Source organism: Calliphora vicina, chromosome 1 (genome assembly GCF_958450345.1).
Source record: "Calliphora vicina chromosome 1, idCalVici1.1, whole genome shotgun sequence".
Taxonomy (NCBI): Eukaryota; Metazoa; Arthropoda; class Insecta; order Diptera; family Calliphoridae; genus Calliphora; species Calliphora vicina.
Genome location: NC_088780.1, coordinates 3,070,669 through 3,094,349, shown reverse-complemented (window position 1 = coordinate 3,094,349; position 23,681 = coordinate 3,070,669). Strand labels below are relative to the sequence as shown.

Below are 23,681 nucleotides of genomic sequence, written 5' to 3'. Positions count from 1 at the left end.
TAGAATTGAACTAAAAATAAAATTTATATAGAAACTTCCAGGGATGTTAATAAGTTGAGCCTCATAGAAATAATGTAACTGAATATGAAATTTATTACATTAATTAAGCTTTTCAGTAATAAAAACAAGTTTGTGAAGAAAATTTGTTTGAAAAAAGCTTTCAGTAGAATAAAAAATTTTATTAAAATTATTGTCCAGAAAACCTTTTTCGCAGGAACGTTCTGAAGAAGGAAAGGTTTTTTTGTAAATAATCTTTTAGGGAGAGTATTTTTAGGAAAACGCTTTATAATTAAAAAGTTAGTGAATAAAGCTTTTTAGTTGAAAAAGGTGTATTTGGAAATTTTTTGGATAAAAAAAATATTTTATGAAAAAAGCTCTTTTATGAAAATCTTATTTTTAGTGATTAAAGCTTTTTATAAAAACCTTATTTTTACTAAAAAAAAAATAAGATTTTTCAAAAAATTTGTTATTTTTGTTTTAAAGTAAAAACAGGTTTTGTTAAAAAAGCTTATTGTTTTTTGTAAAAAAAAGATTTTTTCACAAAATCTCTTTTTACTTAAAAAAAAATAAGCATATTTCACAAAATCAGTTTTTACTAAAAAAAATTTTTTCGATTTTCTGAAAAAAGCTTTTTTTAGGCAAAACTCTTTTTTATAAAAAACTTTATAAAACTTAGTTTCTTTAGTAAAAATAATTTTTTCATATAAAGCTTTATTCACTAAAATATATTCTTTCAGATTTTGAAAAAAAGCTTTTTGTTTTGAAGTAAAAAGTGATTTTGTGAAAAAAGCTTTTTTTGAGTTTTTTGTTCTTTTTAGAAAAATCTTTTTTTTTTCTTTAAGAGAAAACTTTTCATGAAAAATGCTTTGTTTTTACCATAATATAAAAAACAAGAAAAACTTTTAGATTGAAAAGAGCTTTTTCTAAAACAGTTTTTAAGTGAAAAAAAGGTTTGTTTTAAACCATAATCTAAAGGCAAACTGTGAACTGTATTAATTTTTTTTAAAGGTAATAAGTAGGTAATTAACATTTTTAAGACTCTGTATAAACACCCTAAAACAATCTGTTAGAATTTTTAATTTCCTGTATTTAAAAAGTTCAATGACTCCGCTTAATAACAACTCTAATAAAAGTACTAGACAATCGTAAGTTTCAAATGTAAGTATTAAAATTTGTAAATTCTTATCCTAACTTTTTTTGTAAGTTATTGGATTACAATATCTTGTGAATTTATTCTTATTCTGACATTTTGTTTTTAATTAGAAAAAAAATTTAACAAATGCTATTGACACATTTCTCATATTTTACATACCTTCAAAGTAAATTTATGGAAGAATTCTAAATGTCTGTCCGCTTGTTTGTTTTTCCCTCTCAAATTGAAAAACAATTTACAGTCGTTCTTTTGAGAGACAGTCGCAATATTTCCATGTCAAATGCCAGTTTAAACAGAAGGCAACTAAATAAAATGAAGATTATGACATTGGAATTTTTTTATTTATTTTTTTTTTGTTCGTTTTGGGGATTTTATTTTTGGCTCAAAATATGTAAAGCAGAAAAGTTTTATCAATAAAACGCTTATGAAAAAAATATTATATGCAAAAATAAATGATATAAATTTGTTAAAGAAATATTTAGTAAACAAGTGTAAGAAATTTTAAAGTCTTAAGTTCTCACAGTTTCAGCATTTTTTTTCTTAAGAATTTTTGTGTTAAATTTTTTTGTGGGTTTATTTAATAAAGTTCATTGTCTGAAATTTAATTTTATTTTGTTTAAAATGTTAGGGTTTCGTATTTAATAGAAATGCAATTTTTATAAAAAATTTATTCAATTACAAATGTTTTCTTAAGAAATTCATGTTGTTTTAAATTGCGTTTTAGTAATACGATCAGTATTAAAAGCGCCACTAAATGTCCAAGAAATTGTTAAATAAAAACGAAGTTTTTATTTAAGTTCGCTACATTAGCAGGCCTGGTAAACTAAATTCTTCATTAGATATACTTCTCGAAATAAATAGTTAGTTTTAGAAAAATTCTTTCAAATGGTGTTTTGTAAAAAAAAGTTTTCACCAAAATAATTTTCAATTTTCAAAAAAATTTAAACTTTTGAGATACATGTGTTACATATATCTAGTCATATTCATTCACTCTCTATAGCGAACTCATAAAAATGTAATTCACATTTATGAAATATGTATTTATGTATGTATTTCAAAAAGCAAATAATAATACTGAAACTAGTATAAAGATACATACATATGTATATGTCTGAATACATTTAGTATCTCGTACTTATTTAATGGAAAATGTAAAATATGCAATTGAATTTTATGTTCACATGTTGTACATACCAACATACACTCATAAGCAAATAACACAGATATGAAATTGCAAAAAAAGCAAAAACAAAATTTGCAAAATAATGCATTTTAATGTAATTCGTTAGAAGTAGTTGCCAATCATCAGCCACAACAACAACAGCAACAAAATAGAATCCACATGGCTTTTAGCTGGCTGTAAAAAAAATCTATGAATGAATGAACATACGTTCATATACACGTTTGTATGTTTGCAAAAACATTCTTAAGATTTTTTATAAATTACTCAGAATTTAATGTGGCACGAACAAAAATAAGAAGAAGCTTTAACAAAATAAAATCCCCTACAATAGATACTTGATACAAACAAACAAAAAAAATCAGATATAAATAAGAAACTTAAAGAAAATAATCAACAAGTATTTTTTGAAAATGATTGAATAGCGACGAGCATTTTTATCAATAAAAATATTTCAAATGGACAGACGTGGCTCTACAAATAAGTTAGTGGGATTATAGAACGCGGTCATATTATTCACATACATATTTAAGTGAAAGTTGTTCTGGATTTTTTTTCTTAAGAACGTGAATGCCAAGTATTTTCACATGTTTCCCTAAACACGTGTGTTTCCGAATTGCTTCAGCTTGAATCACATTAAATAATCATGTTATTTACAGATATCTACGTTATATACCAAACAAATACCCTATTAAATCTATGTATAAACAAATACATTTATAACTTTAAGAGTATTATTTGATTTTCAATTTTATTTCAATTTAAAGATTTATTCATAATGGTATTTGTTTACAGACGTGCTTAAATATGTGTTGATGTATCTATCAATTTCTGTTAAGTGTCAAAGATTTTATAACCATCCTTTGGCATTTCTTAGCAGTTTTTTCTTTTCCTTTTTTCTGTTTTTGCTTAAACATCATGTGCCAGTAACAGTTGCCACTTCATTGGTTTTGGTTACAATGTGTAGGTTAGAGTGCGGAAAGGAATGACATTTAAAACAGAATTTTAAAACTAAAGATTCTATTTTAAATATTTTAGTATTTCTTTTTTCACAAATTTTTAAGCAGAGCAAAAAAATACGTTGCAAAACTAAATATTAGGGATGCCAAAAGGGACTGGGTTTTACAAACCAAACCATTCAAGCTTATCGATTTCAACATGCGAGAGATGGTTTGTGCGGTTCAGTAGTAGAGATTTTGACACGGAAGACAAGTCAGCCAAATCAGTTTGAAGACCAAGAATTGGAGGCATTACTCAGTGGAAATTGTTGTCAAACTCAGCAAGAGCTCGCAAAATCATTGTGAGTTGAACAAGCAGCAATTTAAAAACATTTGCAGCAGCTGGATTCAGCAAAAAGCATGGAAAATTTAATAACGTACGAATTAAAGCTGAGAGATATTGAAAGACGATTTTGTATGATTTGGTTCCAAAACCATAAGAGATCGTATGTGAAGCCACTCGATACCAAAAACAAATATCCATGGTGCTAAGGTAATGTTCTGCATTTGGTGGGACAAATAGGGTCCTATCTATTATGAACTACTGAAATCTGGCCAGACCATTACATGGAACCTGTAAGAAACGCAACTGATTCGTTTGAAGGGAACATTTGAAAAAAAAAACTGCCAAAATATGCGGTCAGACATGAAACCGTAATATTCCATCATGACAAAGCCATGTTGCATGTTGCAAAACCTGTTAAAAACTATTTAGAAAGAAGTGCTTGGGAATTTTTTCCTCTCCCGTCCGACTACTATTTGTTTCGATCGATCCTGAATGCTCTCTCTCTTTGGCTTTATTCGTTCGGGAACTACACACTATAAATTTCAATGGCAAACAACTATTTATGACCGTACAAGTACGAAAGACGCCGAATGTTCTGGAAGCCTAGTTGAGGTCACTTCAACCGAAACAATTGAAAAAAATCACGAGAGATTGTGGAAGCCATAGGCATCTCACATGATTACGTGGTTTCAATTTTGAATGATCACTTGGGTATGAGCAAGCTTTCCGCATGATGGCTGCCACGTTTGCTCACAATCCATGAATTAGGCTACGAAACACTAACTATTCTCCGGATTTAGCATCGAGTGACTAATTCTTGTTTCCAAACCTGAAGAAATGTCTCAGCGGAAAGAGATATGACTCCAACGATGAAATCTTCTCGCAAAAAATACTAAAATTTTGATGATCTCGGAGAAACGACAATTGGACAATGTGTATAGAGCTCAAAGGAGGCTTTGTTGGACAATAATATAATTTTTTATCCCAAAATATGTGTTTCATTAAAAAAAACACGGAATTTTTGACCCACCTATCGATCGATCCAGAACGCTCTCTTTTTGCTTGATTCGTTCTTGGCCTCAAAATATGAGCAGTTCTTTTGGCTCGGAATCCATATGATGCCAGAGAGATAGCAAAAGATTATAGCTAACAAAAATTTCAAAATTAAAGCTAAAAATTTTAAAAAATTCCGCAATATTTTTCGTCCCACTTTTAGTATGGCTTCGATGAATATTTAAATTATTTAAAATTTTATAAATTCTTGTAAAAAAGTCACAATTTCTTATGCATTGATATCTTATCTTTTCAACTAGTCAAATTAATTGATGAAAAATCTTGCTGTTTTGTCATACATATATTTGTTTGTCACTGCATTACCCATCACGGCATTACCTTTACCGTTTTTTTTTTTCAGAAATAAGATATTTTACAAAATAACTCATTTATGTAAATATTTAATTCTTTTACACAAATCAAATTGGAATAAAAAAAAAAAACACAAATAATAAAAATCATTATGTACAATGTCAAAGCAGCAAACATGTATGTTTAAATATGACAGTTTATAACGATTGTGGAAGACTCTGGGATACTCTATTAAAAATGAAAATAAATTTCCTATATAATATACAGTTTATGAGTTATTTTGTAACATTGACAAATCACTACTAGAAATTACCAACATTTCATACAGATAAAACTGAATACTGTCGCCCATGGAATGTGCGGCTATGAGCTTAAAACTGTTTTAAAACTTCCACTTGTCTGCATAAAGACAAATTGAAATGAATGGAAGAAAATGTAGCTTATTTTATTAGTTCTACCCTCCAGCAACAGCACCCAGATAAAAAAAAAGAGGAACAAAAAAATATGTGTAATAAAAAAATAAAAAAAAATAAAAGATATTTTATTGCAAAATACATCAACAAGAAAACAACATGAGAAAAAGGAAAGAAATACCGACAATGGAACCAAGCAACCAACAAAACTGACGCAATCCAAATAAATGTGACAAATGTGTCATTCAACCAAGAGATTGTGTGAACTAAATACATTAATTCTACTACTCCTTCCTCGTCTTGCAATGCAATTGAATTAAATTTGTATCATTTCTCGAGTTTTATTTTTCCTTAATTCTTTTATTTTTTGGTTGAAATAAAACAAAAAATTATTTAATAAATGTCCAAACTATAAAATATTTAGCAATTAAAATGCAAAGTAATAATGCATGAGCAGCAACACTATGAAAATGGAAATTTTCTCTTGAAATTAATTTATGGGTTTTTTGTTGAAAAGAGTAATTAAAATTTGTTTTTGTTTCATTAAAATTTCATCGTTTAAATTCAAAATAAAAACACACAAAATATAAAATATTTTTATGCAAACATTTGTGTGTTTTTTTTTCAAATTTAGGTTGATTGGTTTTTTTTAAATAAAATTAAAAATATTATCGTACGAGTCCATACATTGACTGGTACTTAACAAGACGTTTGCTGTTGCTATTTGAGAATTTATCAGTCTCAAATGCATGACGATTTTTGAGAAATTTACTGGGTGTGGGTAAAAGTTTGGTCGTTCGTGATGTGTTTCAATATAAACTCATCTCAACAATAATGATTGATGACTTTATTTATTAATTTCTTTATTTATGACAAATTGAAAACTGTATTTTATTATTATTAAACAAATTTTACTAAAAGGTTACACACAGAGAAAAAAATACAATTTGTTTTAATTTCAATTTAATTTTTCAGCTAAAACTTGTTAATAATTGCATGCTGTTACTAACATACTTTGTAATGATTACTACATATTGGTTGCTTTTATCGCTGTGGGATTATCGAAAAGATTCGTTGGATTTATGCACTAATGATCGTGTGCTGTATTTATTATGAGGTAATGGCTGCCTGCCAGCAGTTGGCTCTGAACTCGGTGGCCAGGTTTTTTTATTGCAGGGTCATGGAAGCCTATAAATACTGGTCATGCGATCACTTTGGTATGTGTCACTAACATCTCGATGATTATATATTGCGCCCTTCAACGACAGATTATTTCCTGTAACGTTCACGATCAAATCTATACAAAGTCTACGGCTGGTTGTTGTTTTATATTACTCGCTATCGGAAGAGAGTTTGTATCAGGTTACGGGATCAATGCAACCCTGATATGTCCGACAGTATATTTGGGATTAAATATCTGTCAGGTGTCTGCACGATATCTAGATTGATTCATGTCAGCTGTGTCTCAATGTCCAGACCATCTAAACCAGTGATGTTCATCCCATACAACAATTGTTTAAAAAATTTAAACACATTTATTACGCTCTTTTAAAGAGCGTAATAAATGTCTCATTTTTTCAGAAATTCAATAAGCATTGTTGTTGGTTGGTTTTTGGATGAAGCATAGCAAACACACGCGTTTCAATTACAATTGAACACAAAAAAACAAAGTTAAAAATAAATAAAAAATTTGAGAGTATTTCGGCCGTATAATGTATATTCTTTCATTTCCTTAAAATTTAAATTATATTCATTTAATAAATTGGTTTTATTTGACAAAAATTCTAAATTTAAACTTTCATTTTGTTGTTATTTTAAGTGTTTGACATTATGTTTGCTGGGTAGCTCTCTCACCAAATATCTTCATTTTTATTTTTGAACATCACTGATCTAAACCGTTGGTGGCCAAACACTACTCCGGGGTAGTTATGTTATTTTCACTAATACATATGCAATACGAATGCTCTGAGTAGAAACACAAAGTAAACTCAAAACAAAAACAATTTCATACAATTTTTTCAGTGCAAAGCACACGCATTTCCATTTGTGTACTCTTTTATTTTATCACTACTACATTTGCATTTTAAGCACTCTCTCGTTGGCCACCACTGATCTAAACTGAAGCTATTGTAGATGTCGAGTTATGCTGACATGTAGTGTTGAAGACGAATTGGCTAAAATCGGTTCTCATGTGCAAACCGATGAAATTGACTGGTTGTCTGGTAGTTTGTCTACACAGCGGAAAATTAATGGTTCCGCTCAGACCAGATGATCAGCTTTAACTTCATATTTGACATCGAGACGACTTGACATTCTATCATGTAGCTATATCCTGGCAATAACATAAAGCCGCTTCTCATCTACAAAAACAATGAGATTGACTTGTTGGCTGGTATCTTGCTTTCATGTTGGAAGTCGTCACAATGGAAACTAAAATACTCTACAGAACTCTACTCTGAATACATGTTCACCTCAAGGCTTATAGGGTCAACATATGACTGTCTGCTCCGATGAGAGATTCATGCGATCAACTGCTGGTTCTGGCAGCTGGGATGACAGGGCACTGAAAAGTGTTTGAGCAAGCGATCATATACCCTTTAATTATTTCTGTAAAAGTTGCCGCGATGAGGACTAGGAGGAGTCGGTGGAATACCTCTACCTTCTTTGTCATTATGTGGTTGTGCAGAGCTTATAGATTCATTTCTTTGCATTAACATATTCGTGTTAAATTCCCCCGTGGAAAGCCTTGCTTGTAAATAGATGGGTAACTAATAGCTGATAATAAATTTTACCTACTAAGAGTCAGTTTCTTCCGTACTTGTTTTCTTCAATTGCTAAATGTGTGTAGTAGGTACTAGTATTTATAGCAAATGTTATAATTAACACTTAATTGACACAACATGTTTCGTTTAAACACTAAATGGCTTTAAAAGATTCTAAGATTACAAATCTCTATTGGTCATCGATTTGAAATAACACTTTCTAATCTTTAGCTGGGGAATTACCGATTGCCCAAACCCAATTTACAACAAGTGCTATTAAAAATAAAACTTATAAATTTGTATCTAAGTATGCGAATAGATGTCTAGTGTACATACAAGAGTAAATGTGTATCAATATGCATATTTTATATGTATGTATGCATCTTAAAACAGAATACATACATGAACATACATATTTTGTTGTGTTCTATTGACCCAGTTTCTGTAGAATAAAAGTTAAACTACAAGTATGTATTGACAAGATATTGGCAGAAGGGTTAAAAAACTGCAGGACATTAACCCACTTACAAAGTCATCTCAAAAACAAGAAGAAAAAAAACTGCAGTTGCAAAGCAAATAAAAGGTTAAATTAAATTAATATTTGCTAAACTTATAAGTAATATTCACAAGAGACTTTTAACAGTTTCTTTTTTTTTAAATGCAAAACAAAAAATTAAGATAAAAAATCTTATTTAAACACTTACTTTAAATAAAATACAAAATGAAACAACATTACAAAATACATACATAATATTGTATAAAAAGGTATAGAGTTTCAAAAAATATAACAACAGCATCTAACTAACCAACCCCCTTGTTATTTGTGAGGAAAAAAGTGTAAAATGTAAAATACATTTCGTTAGTTGCAATAAGACTTGAGTTACAATCTAAGAAGAACAGAAATAGAAAATTGAAAAAGAACAACTACTAAGTAGTGATTACCAAGTAACCATGAACACAACTGCAAATACAAGTACAAACACAGCATTCTAGCATAAGAAAAACTACTTGAGTACTTGCGTACTTATACACACAATGACCTAGATTTTAAAAAAATCTTTGTTCACTTTAACAACACAAAATATACATAGTAATACACAATAATAAAACATTATTAATTTTAAAACTATTTTTAATAATAATAAACTAAAATAAAAAGAACCAACTTGTTTATACTTTTCATATTTAAAACAAGAAACACAAAAAAAAGTTCAACAACAAAAAGCAATTTTAATAAAAGAGTATCTAAAATTTCAAAAAAGAAATTAAAAGTTTTTTTATAAGTTAGTTTTTTCCTTTTCTTTTTCTTTTATGTGTCTTTTATGATGTGTATGGTCCATCTTAAATATCAATATCACTTTTATACAAATCTTTAAACACTGCGTTGTTCTTATAAAAATATATGTATAAAGATGATGACGTTGTTGCTGTTGCTGATGATGATCCTGTCATGTGATCTTGTTTGCTTAAATTACGCTCCATAACAGAGTCATTGTTTTTTTTCTTCTTATAGCCACGCGCCACAGCTTTAAGTATTTATCTTAAGTTCAATTTATTTTTTGTTTAAAGACAAAACAATGCAGCAAAAAATTCTCATTATTTTTTTTAAATACATTTTTTATGCATAGCTTGGCCTTTAAAAAAGACTTTCTTTGCCTAAACAATTTACAATATGTTGTGATTTTGCTACTTCTCTCTCGTTTTTTTTTTTATAAAAAAATTGTATCAGTTTTCGTTTTTGTTTTTTTTCTTAAATTAAATGAAATCTTGATCAATCATACTTAAAAGCTTATTTAATTATTTGTTTATTTAATTTGCAGTGATTTTGCACCTTTATTATTTAATTTGTTTTTGTATAAAATGCTTGACTGTCTTTGGATTACAATTTGATTGGTTTGGCTGGTTGTACGTGTTTTCTTTTCGCCAACCATTTAACACTTATTGACAAACTGTACAAAAATATTTTACTAATGATTTGCATGTGAATCAAACAAAAAAAAGAGCCAAAGATTAAAAATAGATTTTCACATGTATTTTCAGTCTTAAATGTTCGTTTGCCAACAGTATGATTAAAGTCAGTCGTCGGTCATGAAGTCATACTTAAAAAATAGTTATCATTCATCAATCCAAATAAATGTGTAAGTATTTTAGTAGAGATATGTAGTTATGACATTAATGAAATAATACAATAATGTGTATTATAAACATCTTACGAAGTTGGAAGAGGAAAATATAAGGGAACTACTTAGAAATATTTTCATTGAGTCACTAAAATATAAAAAACGGGTTTTATAAACCTCAGATAACGCATCCTCGGAATTCCATTCCTATCATGCTCAGATGAGCTATCAAGGATGAGTCTTATAAGATTCTACTCCTTCATCAGGGAATCTGGTTGGTTTAACGGGAAGACAACGGACGTATAATAAATAACCTGCTGTTTACCCCTTGAATGGACCAAAGTGAACTGATGGAAGATCATTCAAAATATCATTCCCCAACTATGTTGTGCACAATATTGCCACAATACCATAAATATAAAATTACAAGGATGAATTAACAAATTTACTTCATGGAAATGATAGTAGCTTATGGGCAATTCCATATCATCGTACGTGACATTTGTACGCCTATAGAGTGGAATAGCTTTGGCAAAAATAAGAGTATCTGAAAAATAATTTGGTCTTTATGTTCCATTCAGAGGGTACTATATTTTAAAATAATAAAAAGTTCTTTCGAAATATTGTTGTACAAAATATTGAGCGAAATAAGGGTATATCGTACGTGACATAAAACGGAACTTATTTTGAGGTACATGTACAAATATGCGAAAATATTCGAATCGTTAGAGGCGTTATGTTTTCTTTTAATTTCTTACACAAAACCAAATATTTTTCCTTTACAATACATCATATTTAAATAAAAACAATATTTGGATGATTTTATAATAAATAAAATTTAATATCGTACGTGACATACCGTACGTGTCAGATTTTTCTCTTATAATAAAACAATATATATTCTGTAAATATATGTATACAAAAACTAAAAAAGTGAATAGAAAATATACATTCGGTTTCAATAAACAATTTGACAATAGCAAAAAAACAATCAGAGTCAAATTCATTTCATACTACAAGCTAATTGGGAGCCTAGTTTTCGCCGCAATTTTAGCCTAAAACATTAAAAAATTAAATATAATCAGTTTAAACTATTATCTTTGTCTTTAAAATGTTGTAATATCATCTAAATACTTTCACATAGTAACATTTTATTAGTTTATTCTATTCAAATCATCTTGAAAAAAAGTTTCAAGGGTTTTTGTGTTTCCAGTCGTGTTAGCGATTCTCGTGGAATTGCCCATATGTCAAAATTAAATGGCTAGATGATCAGGTCAGGTCTAGATCTGACCAGTTAGTTTTGGTCAAACACGTCAAGTTTATTCCGAAAGTCTTGACTTTGTAGATGAGGGAGGAGAGGAGATTGGAAAGACTTTCCTCTTTTTCCACTCTTCCATAAACTCAAGACTTGCTCTAGTAAACTTAAGGTGTGTGAACCAGCACTTAAATTGGCCCTTGGTCGTTAAAAGAAATACCGTCAGATTAGTCAAATGAATGATGCCGGAACGTTATAAAAGAAAATCATTTTTGCACCGAATCATTCTTAGTAATTCGTTTGGAAAACGGTCCTATTATAAGTTGCTGAAATCTAACCAAACCATCACAGGGAATTTGTACCGAATGCAAATGATTCGTTTGAAGCGAACATTTGCCGAAAAACACCCAGAATGTTCAGCCAGACGTTCGGCGAATTAATTACAAAAATTTGTTTACAATCCAATTTTTGCCTTAACACATGAATACCCTTAATAAAATTTTCTCATTTAAACAATAAATACAAATTAATAAAAAAAAAGAAAAAAAGCAGCTGCTGATAAGTCATAAAATACAAGCTCTCCAAAGAGCAATATTCATTCATTATTAAACAATAACATTAAAGTGTTCTACTAAAACAAAAAATAATGTCATAAAAACATTGACCCGCCAAAAAAAAAAATAAAATATGTTTACCCTTTCAATAACAATTATATGCAGATAATAAAATTGTTTAAAAATATTAACACTCAATAAGCAAATGTATGAAATTTAAAACACTAAATCCCCAATCAACAATTATTTAAATTGTATATTGAAAATGTTAATTAAATAAGCAATTTGTTTACTATTTGAACAACGAAATTAAAAACAAACTAACAACATAAAATATAAAATATAACCAGCAACAAAAAAGAGTAAAAGTTCAAAAAATATAAAGTATAATTGAATAATTACATCTTTCATTAAATCAATTCATTTGGCAACGTGTTAATAATTCAAATATATTTTATTGAAAAATGCACGAGTTTTTAAAACAAAATGCACAACTGTAAATAAAACTTTGCATTGATGTTCATATGTACGAGTGCACGCAGAGAAAAAATAACAATTACAAAATGATTACAAGTTTTTGTTTAACTATATTATGGTCACTGTAATTATGTACATATATGCTTGAGATATCCATAATATGTTTAAATTACCATTCACATGATTGTGGCAATCATTTTTATGATGTAATACTTTACCATATTGTGCTGTTCTCGGATTATGGTTATCATACTCTGAGAACAACATATTATAATTAATATGATTGACATAAATATATATTTACTTATTACAATCATATATATGATTGCTGCAATCATATGAATCGTAACTATACCATATTATGGTTACCACAATCATATAAATGTTTACGGTGACCATAATATTGTTAAAAAAAAACTTGTAAAAATATTGAAATGGTTGTGGTAAACACGTACAACTATATATTTTTTCTGGATGTACAGTATGAATCGATGGAAATTAGCTTGTATTTCCGTTTATTCTTTTATATTGTATATATTTCAAAAATTAAATTAAATTGTTGTAAATGAACAATAAATTGTACAGCATTGAATAATTATTCGTATTTATTATTTATTCGTATGTGTATATTGAACTATATTAAAAACAAATTAAAAAAAAACGGAAATTTAAATTATTGAAATACAAAATTTATAGAAAAATTTTAATTTATTTATATGTACTTAAAAGAAGAAAACGCGAGAATACATCTTAAATTAAATATAAAAGATGCTGTTTGTGGTGTATAAAGCAGCAGCAACAAAATTAACAATAGTTCATTCAACTCAATTTAGTCATTGTAAAGAAAACAAATAAGAATTTTTATTACGAAATTTATTTTCAATTCCAAGGAAAAACATTATCTGCTATAAGTACAATATGAAATTATATATTATTTACAGAATCTTAAATTAACAATTAAATATCAATTATTATGAAATATACGAGTATGTTGTATTGTATTCCATATAACGAGGTTTTACTGTGTTGGCTAAGATAAATATTAACACTTCTGTTATGTTTATTTATTGTAATAGTTTCTATATTTATTTTGCATAATTTAAATAAACCTTGGTTTTAAATTTTAAATATTTCTGCTGATTTATGTACGATTTGTTGTAGTTTTTTTTTTCTTTTGGCTATGATTTATTATACACTCATAAAAAAAGTGTTAGAAAGTAATAAAATATGTATTGCTTTGCATGCTAAAGTAAACCAAATGTTTGTATTATAACTAAGAAAGATTTAACACAGCCGACTCTTCACCTTAGTATACTTTAAAAGAAAAATTAAAAATTTAGTTTTGTTTCGGTGAAAAGGCGATTTTTTATTCTCCTGTGACAAAATTTTTTGGGTGAAAAAAATTGTTTCATTTATAAAAACAATTTTTAATAGTTTTTTTTAGAATTTTTGAGAGAAGACAATTTGTTTTGTTGAAAATAAATTGTTGAAACTTATTTGTGGAAATTATTTCTGTAAAAAAAATAAAAAAATCATCGCACAGTGGTATGAGAAAAAAAGAGGGAAATAAATCTGTAACTTCTAAACTCTTAGTCCGATTTGAATGAAATTGCGCATAGAAGTGTTGTCGAGTTTAAGTTTTGAATTTTTACCGCATGGGCCCACTAGGACATCTCGGGTATGTTAAATTTTTAAAACGATCCTATTTCTTCGGCTGTGTTCCGATTTCAAAACCATTACATATATAGAATCTTCTTGTCTAGCACGTAGCTATCAAGTATTCGCATTTGAAAATTAAATTTTCAGCATTTTTACCCACACAACTCCAGTTTTTTGATAACAGCGGTTCCAAATATTTCCCGATCTTCTCTTTTGTTGGACTAACAACAAATGTATATGGCAAACCAAAAAAGAATTATTTAAAAATCGTGACTGACTCTAAAGTTCTATGCATTTGAATTTAAAAAAAGTGTATTAGGAATTTATACTTTTTGAAAAGCTAACTTTACATTAAATATTTTAAATGAAATCAAATTTGAAAATTGTTGATACCGATGGGACCAGGTCCATCTAAAAAACGCCTAGTTTTTATCTAAAATTCAACTTTAGGGCAAAAATTCGATATCAAAATGCAGTAACCCATTTTAGATGGCTAAATTTGTTTTTAATTGTTTTGTAAAGGGTTCCGATAACCCCGCCATTGGTATGGATATTATAGCCAAAAAACTAAAAAATCCCTTTTTTGGAATTTTTCAAATTTGTTTTTATTTTTCTATTTTCAATAGAAAAATCTATATAACTGTGATATTTCATTACAAAATATTCATAAATAAAAATTTAGTTTCAATTTGAAAAATTTTTATCTTTGAAAAAACTCCATAAAATGCATTTTTTTGTCATATTTTTCAAAAAAGTATTCCATGAATTTTTTAATTGTTTAAAGTTATATATATTTTTGAAAAGTAGACAAAATCCCCTATCCATTGATATACAACATGTCTACTTTATTATTTTTTACGTGGCAAATTAATTAAATTTAACAACTAGCTTTGACTTCACCATGAGTAAAAATAATCTGGAATCTGGATCGTTATAATTGCAGAGTCGTCTGTACGTCTGTATGTTGAAATCAACTTTCCGTAAACCACAATTAACTTGCATACATGATTCATGCATCAATATATCTGCTAAAATCCCGGTTTGGTTGATATTCAAAATCGATAATATCGGCCCACAAATAGCTGAGATATAAGGAAAAACCTAGGAAAACCTCGATTTTTTATCTATTTTTGATCAATGTGTGGTTTACTAAGTCATTAATATAGACAATATGGATATCTAATGATATATATTTCAAACGCCTTTGCAACATCGTATATAACGCAATAGCAGACCTACAATGAGTCAAAATCGGGAAAATATTTTTTAACAAGATTTTTTTTTAATTTTTTATTACAACATTTTTTTCTCCAATAAATTTAAAAATAAAAAAAGTTAAAAATTTAAATTTCTTATTTAATTTAAAAAAAAAAAAATAAAAAAAAGAAATTTAATTTGAGCCCATTAATGGTTAAGATCACAAGAAGACTGTTATAAATTAAAGCAAATAATAGTTTCGGCTTTTGTGGAAATCAAATTTTGCTTAAAAATCAGTTTAAGAAAATATCTGGTAAAACATCGATCGCTTTCATAAATGTTCAGAAACGTATGCATTCAAATTTAATTTCCAAGAAGTTGTCTGGTAAGTGCTTGAGTTATTTAATTGGTTTTCACATGAAAATATAAATCAACACAATTTACAAACTGATTCGGTTGGCCTGAATTACCTTATTAATTATTAGGTATATGCCACAGCATCGTCTCAAGGTAATTACTAGTAATACAAACAGGAAGCAATTAAAGTTAAATTTGAAATCAAAGTTTTTGCTTGGCTGTTAATCAGTAAGGTCAAGAAGCTAGTTTTTATCAAATAGTACTGTTCAGCATTAACATCAATTGATGAAACACCCTCTAATATGTCCTAACGGACCCTTTTTTTTCTCATACTTATCTCATTTTCTTTATACTTACTTATTCATGTACTAAAATACCCATCATTAGCTTTAAGAAATTATTTACACTCACTCTAGTTTCATCATTTAAACAGAACAGTAGACAAACATTAAAGTGAACATTCAAAGTGTAACAAAAACAAAACATTGTAAAACAAAAACAATTGTAACATAAAACAAAAAGTGAATTTAAATTAAACAAAACACAAATAAAATAAAAACAAAATTGAATTTAAATAAATAAAACAAACAATACAAATTAAAACCAAAACAAACAAAAGTGTTTTTATTTATAACAAAAAACTACATAAAAAGAACCAGCCTACAAGACAAAACATACAACAACAAACATTTGGTCCTTCGAACCGGATAAAGTGTTTTAAAAGTTAAAATATAGTGAAGTGAAGTGCAGTGTTTTTTACAACAACTAAAAAATTCTAAAAACATTAAATTTTGCAAAAATATTATAGACACTCAAAATTCCTAACGGTTCAAAAATTCTTTTTGGCAACAACAAAAATAAAACAGTGCAGTGGCTGAACAAAAGAGATCCAGAGATTTAACAAAAGACCCAACAAACAACAAGAAAAACAAGAGAATCAAATTGGAAATCAGCGACTCAAAGAAAGAAGACACAACAACAACAAGTAAGTACAAACAATCAAATACTTATATTAAAGAGAAGCACAAACTCTTTTGTGTGTGTATATTCGCTCTTGCAATTGTTTGTCGCTGTAAATAAGAAGTAAGAAAACAAATAGGGTTACCACCCAGACTTCTTTTGGTAACTAACTGGGGAAACAAAATTAATTACTGGGGAAACAAAATACCCTCTAATTAATAATTAATATTGAAATTAATTATTCCTTTTGATAGTTCTTGTTGTAAAATCGCTAACAGGGACTTTTTTGACACAATTTAACCCTTATTTTTATCGATTTAAAATTTTAACAAATAAATAAACAATGGCACTCGATAAATTTGTAAATTGTACAAATGACCTTTTGGACTTTGAGATAGATTATTCAAAAAGCGCGGCCGAGAACAATATACACTCCCTAGAAGTGCTTCGGGTCGAACTGGATTCTCTATGGTCACAAGTAAAAAGGGCATATGAAGAGTGTAGGGATACAAAAGAAGATTCTACAGAAAAACCCATAGATAAAAATAAGCTGCGCGATCGATACAAAAAAGGTCTTTCTGCATACAAAATATGCTTAGGGGCAATCAATGCGGAAATTCAAGTTCTATCAAATCCAAGCAAGGAAGAGCGGATTTCTGCGGTTAACAATCCATCACTTGAAAATGATGACATTTCTTTTGTGCGGTTACCACCTTGCGATACGGACACTTTTTATGGAGATTTTGTGACATGGCCTACTTTTCGCGACCTTTTCACCGCGTTATACATAAAAAATTCTAGACTGAGTAAAATTGAAAAACTTTTCCATTTGATACAAAAGACTGAAGGGGATGCTAGAAAAATAGTTTCAAATGCCCCATTGACCAACGAAGGTTTCGACATAGCCTGGAAAAATCGTGTAGCTCAATACGAGAACAAACGGATTCAAGTCAACGAACAATTGAAAATTCTATTTGACCTTCCGAACGTTACCGAAGACTCAGGCTCATCCATTCAAAATCTACAACGAACAGTTAATGGTTGTATTCAGGCGCTAAATGCTTTAGGTGTAGAAACTGGCACATGGGACCCTTTTCTGGTTTATCTTTGCTCAACAAAGCTCCCTCGAACTCTTTTAAAAGAATTTGAAAATTCTCTTCAAGAAATTACAAAAGTTCCAACATGGGAACAATTCAACACTTTCTTGACGCATAATACAAAAACTTTAGAATCCATAGCGGCCATCACACAATCAAATACGAAGTCCAACCAGCACAGAAAAGATAATTCGAAACCATTCACTAAGCCAAAAAGAGTTCACACTTTTCAAACAAATACGACCCAAGAAAACGGGTCTAAGAATAAAAAACATTTTAATTCAAATAGGACACAGAAAAATGACTCAAATTACACATGCCAACAGTGTAAAGAGTCTCACCACTTGTGGTCTTGTCCCAAGTTTCTAGAACAAAATGTTAATGACAGAATTCACACTGTAAGAGTTACAAACTCATGTTACAATTGCCTCTCTGTTGACCACAGTGTCAGGGACTGTAAAAGTAAATACAGTTGTAGATTATGTAATCAAAGACACAACACTTTATTACATAAGGGATCAGAAACTCAATCCACAGTTCAAAATTGTGATGCGACACGTCCAAGTACAAGTTCAGCAGCACAAAACAACAACATACAGTCCACACCCAATTCAAACGTTTCCATCCCAAATCTCACAACCTTGACACTACAAGAGAGCAAACTATTCAATCAATCTCCCAACGAGAGAGAAACTTTGTTATTCACTGCAATAGTACAGATCGAAACTAGAGGCGAAAGGTATCAGGCAAGAGCAATCATCGACCCTGGTTCACAATCAACCTTTATGTCGGAAAAGTTGAAAAATCGACTAAATTTACCCACCAAGCGTAATTTAGTTCACGTCACAGGTTTGAGTCAAACAGTTTCAGAGACATCAACAAAAGCCTGTTTATTCAATCTTTGCTCTAAGGTGGATTCACAGTTTAAATTAGAAGTGTGGGCACCAGTCCTGAAGACACTTCCATCCAATTTACCACCCCAGACTTTAGATTTGCATAATTTCAATGAGACTGCTAAATTAGAACTTGCAGATCCTCATTTCAATCAAAGCCGACCCATCGACATGCTTATAGGCCTGGACCTAGGCCCCTCAATATATTGCATGGACACACCGATGCGGTCTATTGGATCCCTTTTGGCACAAAAAACAGTATTTGGCTGGATTGTGGGGGGACCAATACCAACATCAACAAAACCTAGAACAACAGTATCACTAGTCAACACTTCGTCCCTTGACCGAATCCTCACACGCTTTTGGGAGGTGGAGGAAACCCCAAAACAGGTTTTGAGGTCAGATGAGGACACATTTTGCGAAAACAACTTCATGTCGACGACACGAAGAAACAACTCAGGAAGGTATATAGTTACCCTACCCTTCAAAAATAGCGAAGAAATTGGAACTTCGAGAAACATAGCGATGGCCCAGTTCTTGAGAATGGAGCGCATGCTCAGCCAGAAACCAGAACTCAAAAAACAATACGACCAAGTAATTGTTGAATACATCGAGTTAGGACATATGAGGAAAGTTTCTCCCCTGGAAATCAACACAAATCCAAATTATTACCTGCCGCATCACGCAGTAATAAAGCCCGAAAGGCTGACAACGAAACTTAGAGTAGTTTTCAACGCCTCGAGCCCGTCTTCAAACAAGAAGAGTTTGAACGACATTTTGTACCCAGGACCCATACTTCAACAGGACTTAGTGCTCCTCATATTGAAGTGGAGATTCTTCCGTTTTGTGTACAACGCAGATATCACAAAAATGTATCGACAGATACTCATTGACCCTACTCAAACAAAATATCAAAGGATATTATTTAGAAAATCGGAAAACGATCCTATTGAGGATTTCGAACTCCTGACAGTGACGTTTGGAGTCAACTGCGCACCGTTTCTGGCCATCAGAACCATTCTTCAACTAGCTGAAGATGTAAAATCAACTCACCCTCTCGCATCAAAAATTCTACAACAAAACATGTACGTGGATGACGTTTTAGCAGGTGGACACACATTAAACGATGCCATCAAATCAAGAAAAGAACTTACAACAGTTTTAAAATCAGCTGGATTTGACCTGATGAAATGGACCTCAAATGACCCACGAGTCATACAAGATTTACCGAATGAGACTTTACTACCTCTCGATTGGTTAAATTTGTCCGAAAACACCGGAACAAAAACTCTTGGAATCAAATGGAACATTTCTTCAGATTCATTTACATTCACCGCACCAGATGTCGAATTAAAGGAAAACTACACCAAAAGAGAAGTTTTATCTACAATTGCCAAATTCTTTGACCCTTGTGGATGGATAGCCCCAATAATAGTAGAAGCAAAACTAATTATGCAACAGATTTGGTTAGACAAAGTCGACTGGGACGACATACTAAAATCCTTGACTTGTCTCAAGTGGCAAAAATTCATAAAAAACTGCCCCACAATAAATACATTGAAAATTCCCCGATGGATCCAATTTAGCCCGAATTGTAATGTGGAGATTCACGGCTTCAGTGACGCTTCAGAAAAAGCGTATTCAGCTACTCTTTATGCCCGAATAGAATCAGAAAACTCAGTGTTTACATTTCTCCTGGCTTCAAAGACACGTGTAGCTCCCATTAAGCAAATATCTTTGCCCCGCTTAGAACTGTGTGGATCCGTATTATTGGCAAATCTGGCATGTGGAATTATACCGAATCTTCAAATTCAAAATGTCAACACATATTATTGGACCGACTCAACAATCGTGCTGTCCTGGTTAAAGAAACCCCCTTGCTCATGGAACACTTTCGTAGGAAATCGTGTCTCAGAAATCCTAGATAAAGTTGGAAATCAAAACTGGCAACACATCGATTCAAAGGACAATCCAGCAGATATAGCCAGCCGAGGATGTTCTCCCCAAGAATTAGGAAACCACAACCTATGGTGGTTTGGACCCTCGTGGCTAAAGTTACACAAAAATCAATGGCCAAAACAAATTAGAATGGAAGACACCAACTTAGAAGCTAAAACTGTAAAAGCATTTACAACCACAACTAGCGAAGAACTATTAAATCGCTTCTCAAACTTATCACGCGCTTATCGAGTGCTTGCATATGTCATGCGATTCTGGAGAAATACAGGAACCAACCGAACTCATCTTCGCATATCTTCAGCAGAAATCACACGAGAAGAAATAGAATCCGTCAAAAACCGACTCATCAAATGGACTCAACAAAACCATTTTCCAGATGAGCACAAGAATTTGAAACTTAGGCAGAAAATCTCACCAAACAGCAGTCTTTTGACCCTAAATCCATTCATGGATCGCAATGGCATTATAAGAGCCAATGGTCGACTCGCTCAATCACCAGCGTTAACCTACAATGAACGCTACCCAATATTGCTACCTCATAATTCAAAGCTATCACGACTACTAGTTGAATTTACGCATAAAATTACCCTACATGGAGGTAATCAACTTATGATTAGAGTTCTACGCACAGAATATTGGATATTCAGATTGAAACCACTGGTCAAAAGCGTAATTCACAACTGTAAAACTTGTGTTTTGTACAAAAAACAAACACAAAATCAAATCATGGCTTCATTACCACCAGAACGCACAACTCTATCAAGACCCTTTGCTGCAACCGGAGTAGACTACGCAGGACCTTTTGACATCAAAAACTTCACAGGCCGAGCGTGTCTTATCACCAAAGGGTACATTTGCATATTTGTATGCTTCGCCACAAAAGCCGTACATCTTGAAGCAGCAAGTGATTTATCAACACAATCGTTTCTAGCCGCATTTTCCCGCTTCATTGGAAGGCGTGGATGTCCCGCACATATTTACTCAGACAATGGGAAAAATTTCGTCGGAGCAGCAGAATTCATCAGAAAAGAACGTCTAGACTTCATAAAGACTCTTCAAAATCAAGTCACTCAACACTTTAGTCATCAAAACATCGACTGGAAGTTCATTCCCCCAGGAGCCCCACACATGGGCGGGCTTTGGGAAGCCGGTGTAAAATCATTCAAAACTCACCTCAAAAAAATGATACCGAACATGAAATTCACCTTTGAAGAGCTATCAACAATTCTTACTCGTATAGAATCGTGCCTAAATTCTAGACCCTTAAGTCCTGCTAGCGATGACCCAAATGACCTTAACCCATTGACCCCTGGACACTTCCTTATTGGTACTCCATTATTGACCCCAGCCGAACCTGATGTAAGCAGCGAAAATCTGACTCTCATCAACCGCTGGAAACGCCTAAAGGTCATCTACCACTCATTTTGCCAAAGATGGAAGTCCGAGTACCTAGCCGAGCTACATCGCAGATACAAATGGAAGATACAGAGGGACAACGTCAAAGTCAACGATCTGGTTGTCATCAAAAACAACAACTTGCCGCCCAACGAATGGCAAATGGGCCGAATCATCAAAATTTACCTTGGAACTGACCAGAACTGTAGAGTTGTCGACATCAAGACATAAAATGGGGTCATCACCAGACCAATTACAAAAATTGTGGTTTTATTTACAAATTAATATACAACGTAGCTATACATACACTAATATTGTTCTAACATTTATATTTACAGGTATGGCATCCCAACAACCCCAAAGACCCGAACACTGGCAATTTTCATGCGGCATATGTTTAAAGGACCATCCAATTCGCACCTGCAAAAAGTTTCTAAGCTACAATCCAACCGAGCGATACGAAATCATGGTAGTCAAGAAATATTGCTTAAATTGTCTTGCTCGATCCCACAAAACACCAGAGTGCAAAAGCGATAACGGGTGCCATATCTGCAAGAGAAGTCACAACACATTGCTACATGATGCAAAACAATTAGCACAACCATCAATCCGAGCCGACCCACAGCCATCAAGACGAGCAGACCCACAGCCATCAAGACGAGCAGACCCACAACCATCAAGCCGAGCTGAATTTGATACACCTTTCTTCAATCAGAATCTCGTTTTCATTCCCACTGCCTCTGTAAGGATTTACACGGAAAATATCGACACCTGGATCAGCACTAGAGCCATCATTAATCGTGCATTGACAACGTCCAGAATATCCAAATCATTTGTCACAAAGTACAAAATCAAGACATTCATGAAGTATGCTCATAATTTTGCTGTCTTTGAGATACGATCCCATAGCGACAAAAATAAGTGGTCCACCAAAGTCACAGCGCTTGTAACTGATCAACTTCCACGAAAACCCTATTCTGGACCCATCACCGCTGACCCAACCGAAGATTTTCCACCAAATACACTGGCTGATATAGACCCACAATCGAACACTATCGCAGAAATCGAGATTGGCAGTGATGTGTATCCAACTATGAGACGAGACGGAGCCATTCAAACTGAAGTTGGTCAAGTCGTGGCTGAAAAGTCTGCCTTGGGGTACCTGTTCTCTGGACCGATTCAACAGCTGTGGTAAAACATCACCAAGTCATGGGGGCCGGAATGTTCAGCATTAACATCAATTGATGAAACACCCTCTAATATGTCCTAACGGACCCTTTTTTTTCTCATACTTATCTCATTTTCTTTATACTTACTTATTCATGTACTAAAATACCCATCATTAGCTTTAAGAAATTATTTACACTCACTCTAGTTTCATCATTTAAACAGAACAGTAGACAAACATTAAAGTGAACATTCAAAGTGTAACAAAAACAAAACATTGTAAAACAAAAACAATTGTAACATAAAACAAAAAGTGAATTTAAATTAAACAAAACACAAATAAAATAAAAACAAAATTGAATTTAAATAAATAAAACAAACAATACAAATTAAAACCAAAACAAACAAAAGTGTTTTTATTTATAACAAAAAAC

The 23,681-nt window shown here is 31.2% G+C and overlaps 1 protein-coding gene across 1 annotated transcript; it reads left to right on the top strand.

The window, feature by feature from the left end:
• Nucleotides 1–17,079: 17,079 nt before the first annotated feature.
• LOC135949022 (uncharacterized) lies at nucleotides 17,080–23,275 on the top strand. The gene is made up of 2 exons (XM_065498479.1): nucleotides 17,080–22,246; nucleotides 22,419–23,275. Exons 1-2 carry the CDS (start codon nucleotides 17,080–17,082, stop codon nucleotides 23,273–23,275), a joined length of 6,024 nt encoding a protein of 2,007 aa, XP_065354551.1.
• Nucleotides 23,276–23,681: the final 406 nt, after the last annotated feature.

Bases quoted from the DNA above. Each gene is read 5' to 3' on its own strand.
- LOC135949022 (XM_065498479.1), top strand. From the start codon at position 17,080: ATGGCACTCGATAAATTTGTAAATTGTACAAATGACCTTTTGGACTTT. The intron at 22,247-22,418 runs GCCGAATCATCA...TTATATTTACAG, and splicing joins GCCCAACGAATGGCAAATGG to GTATGGCATCCCAACAACCC.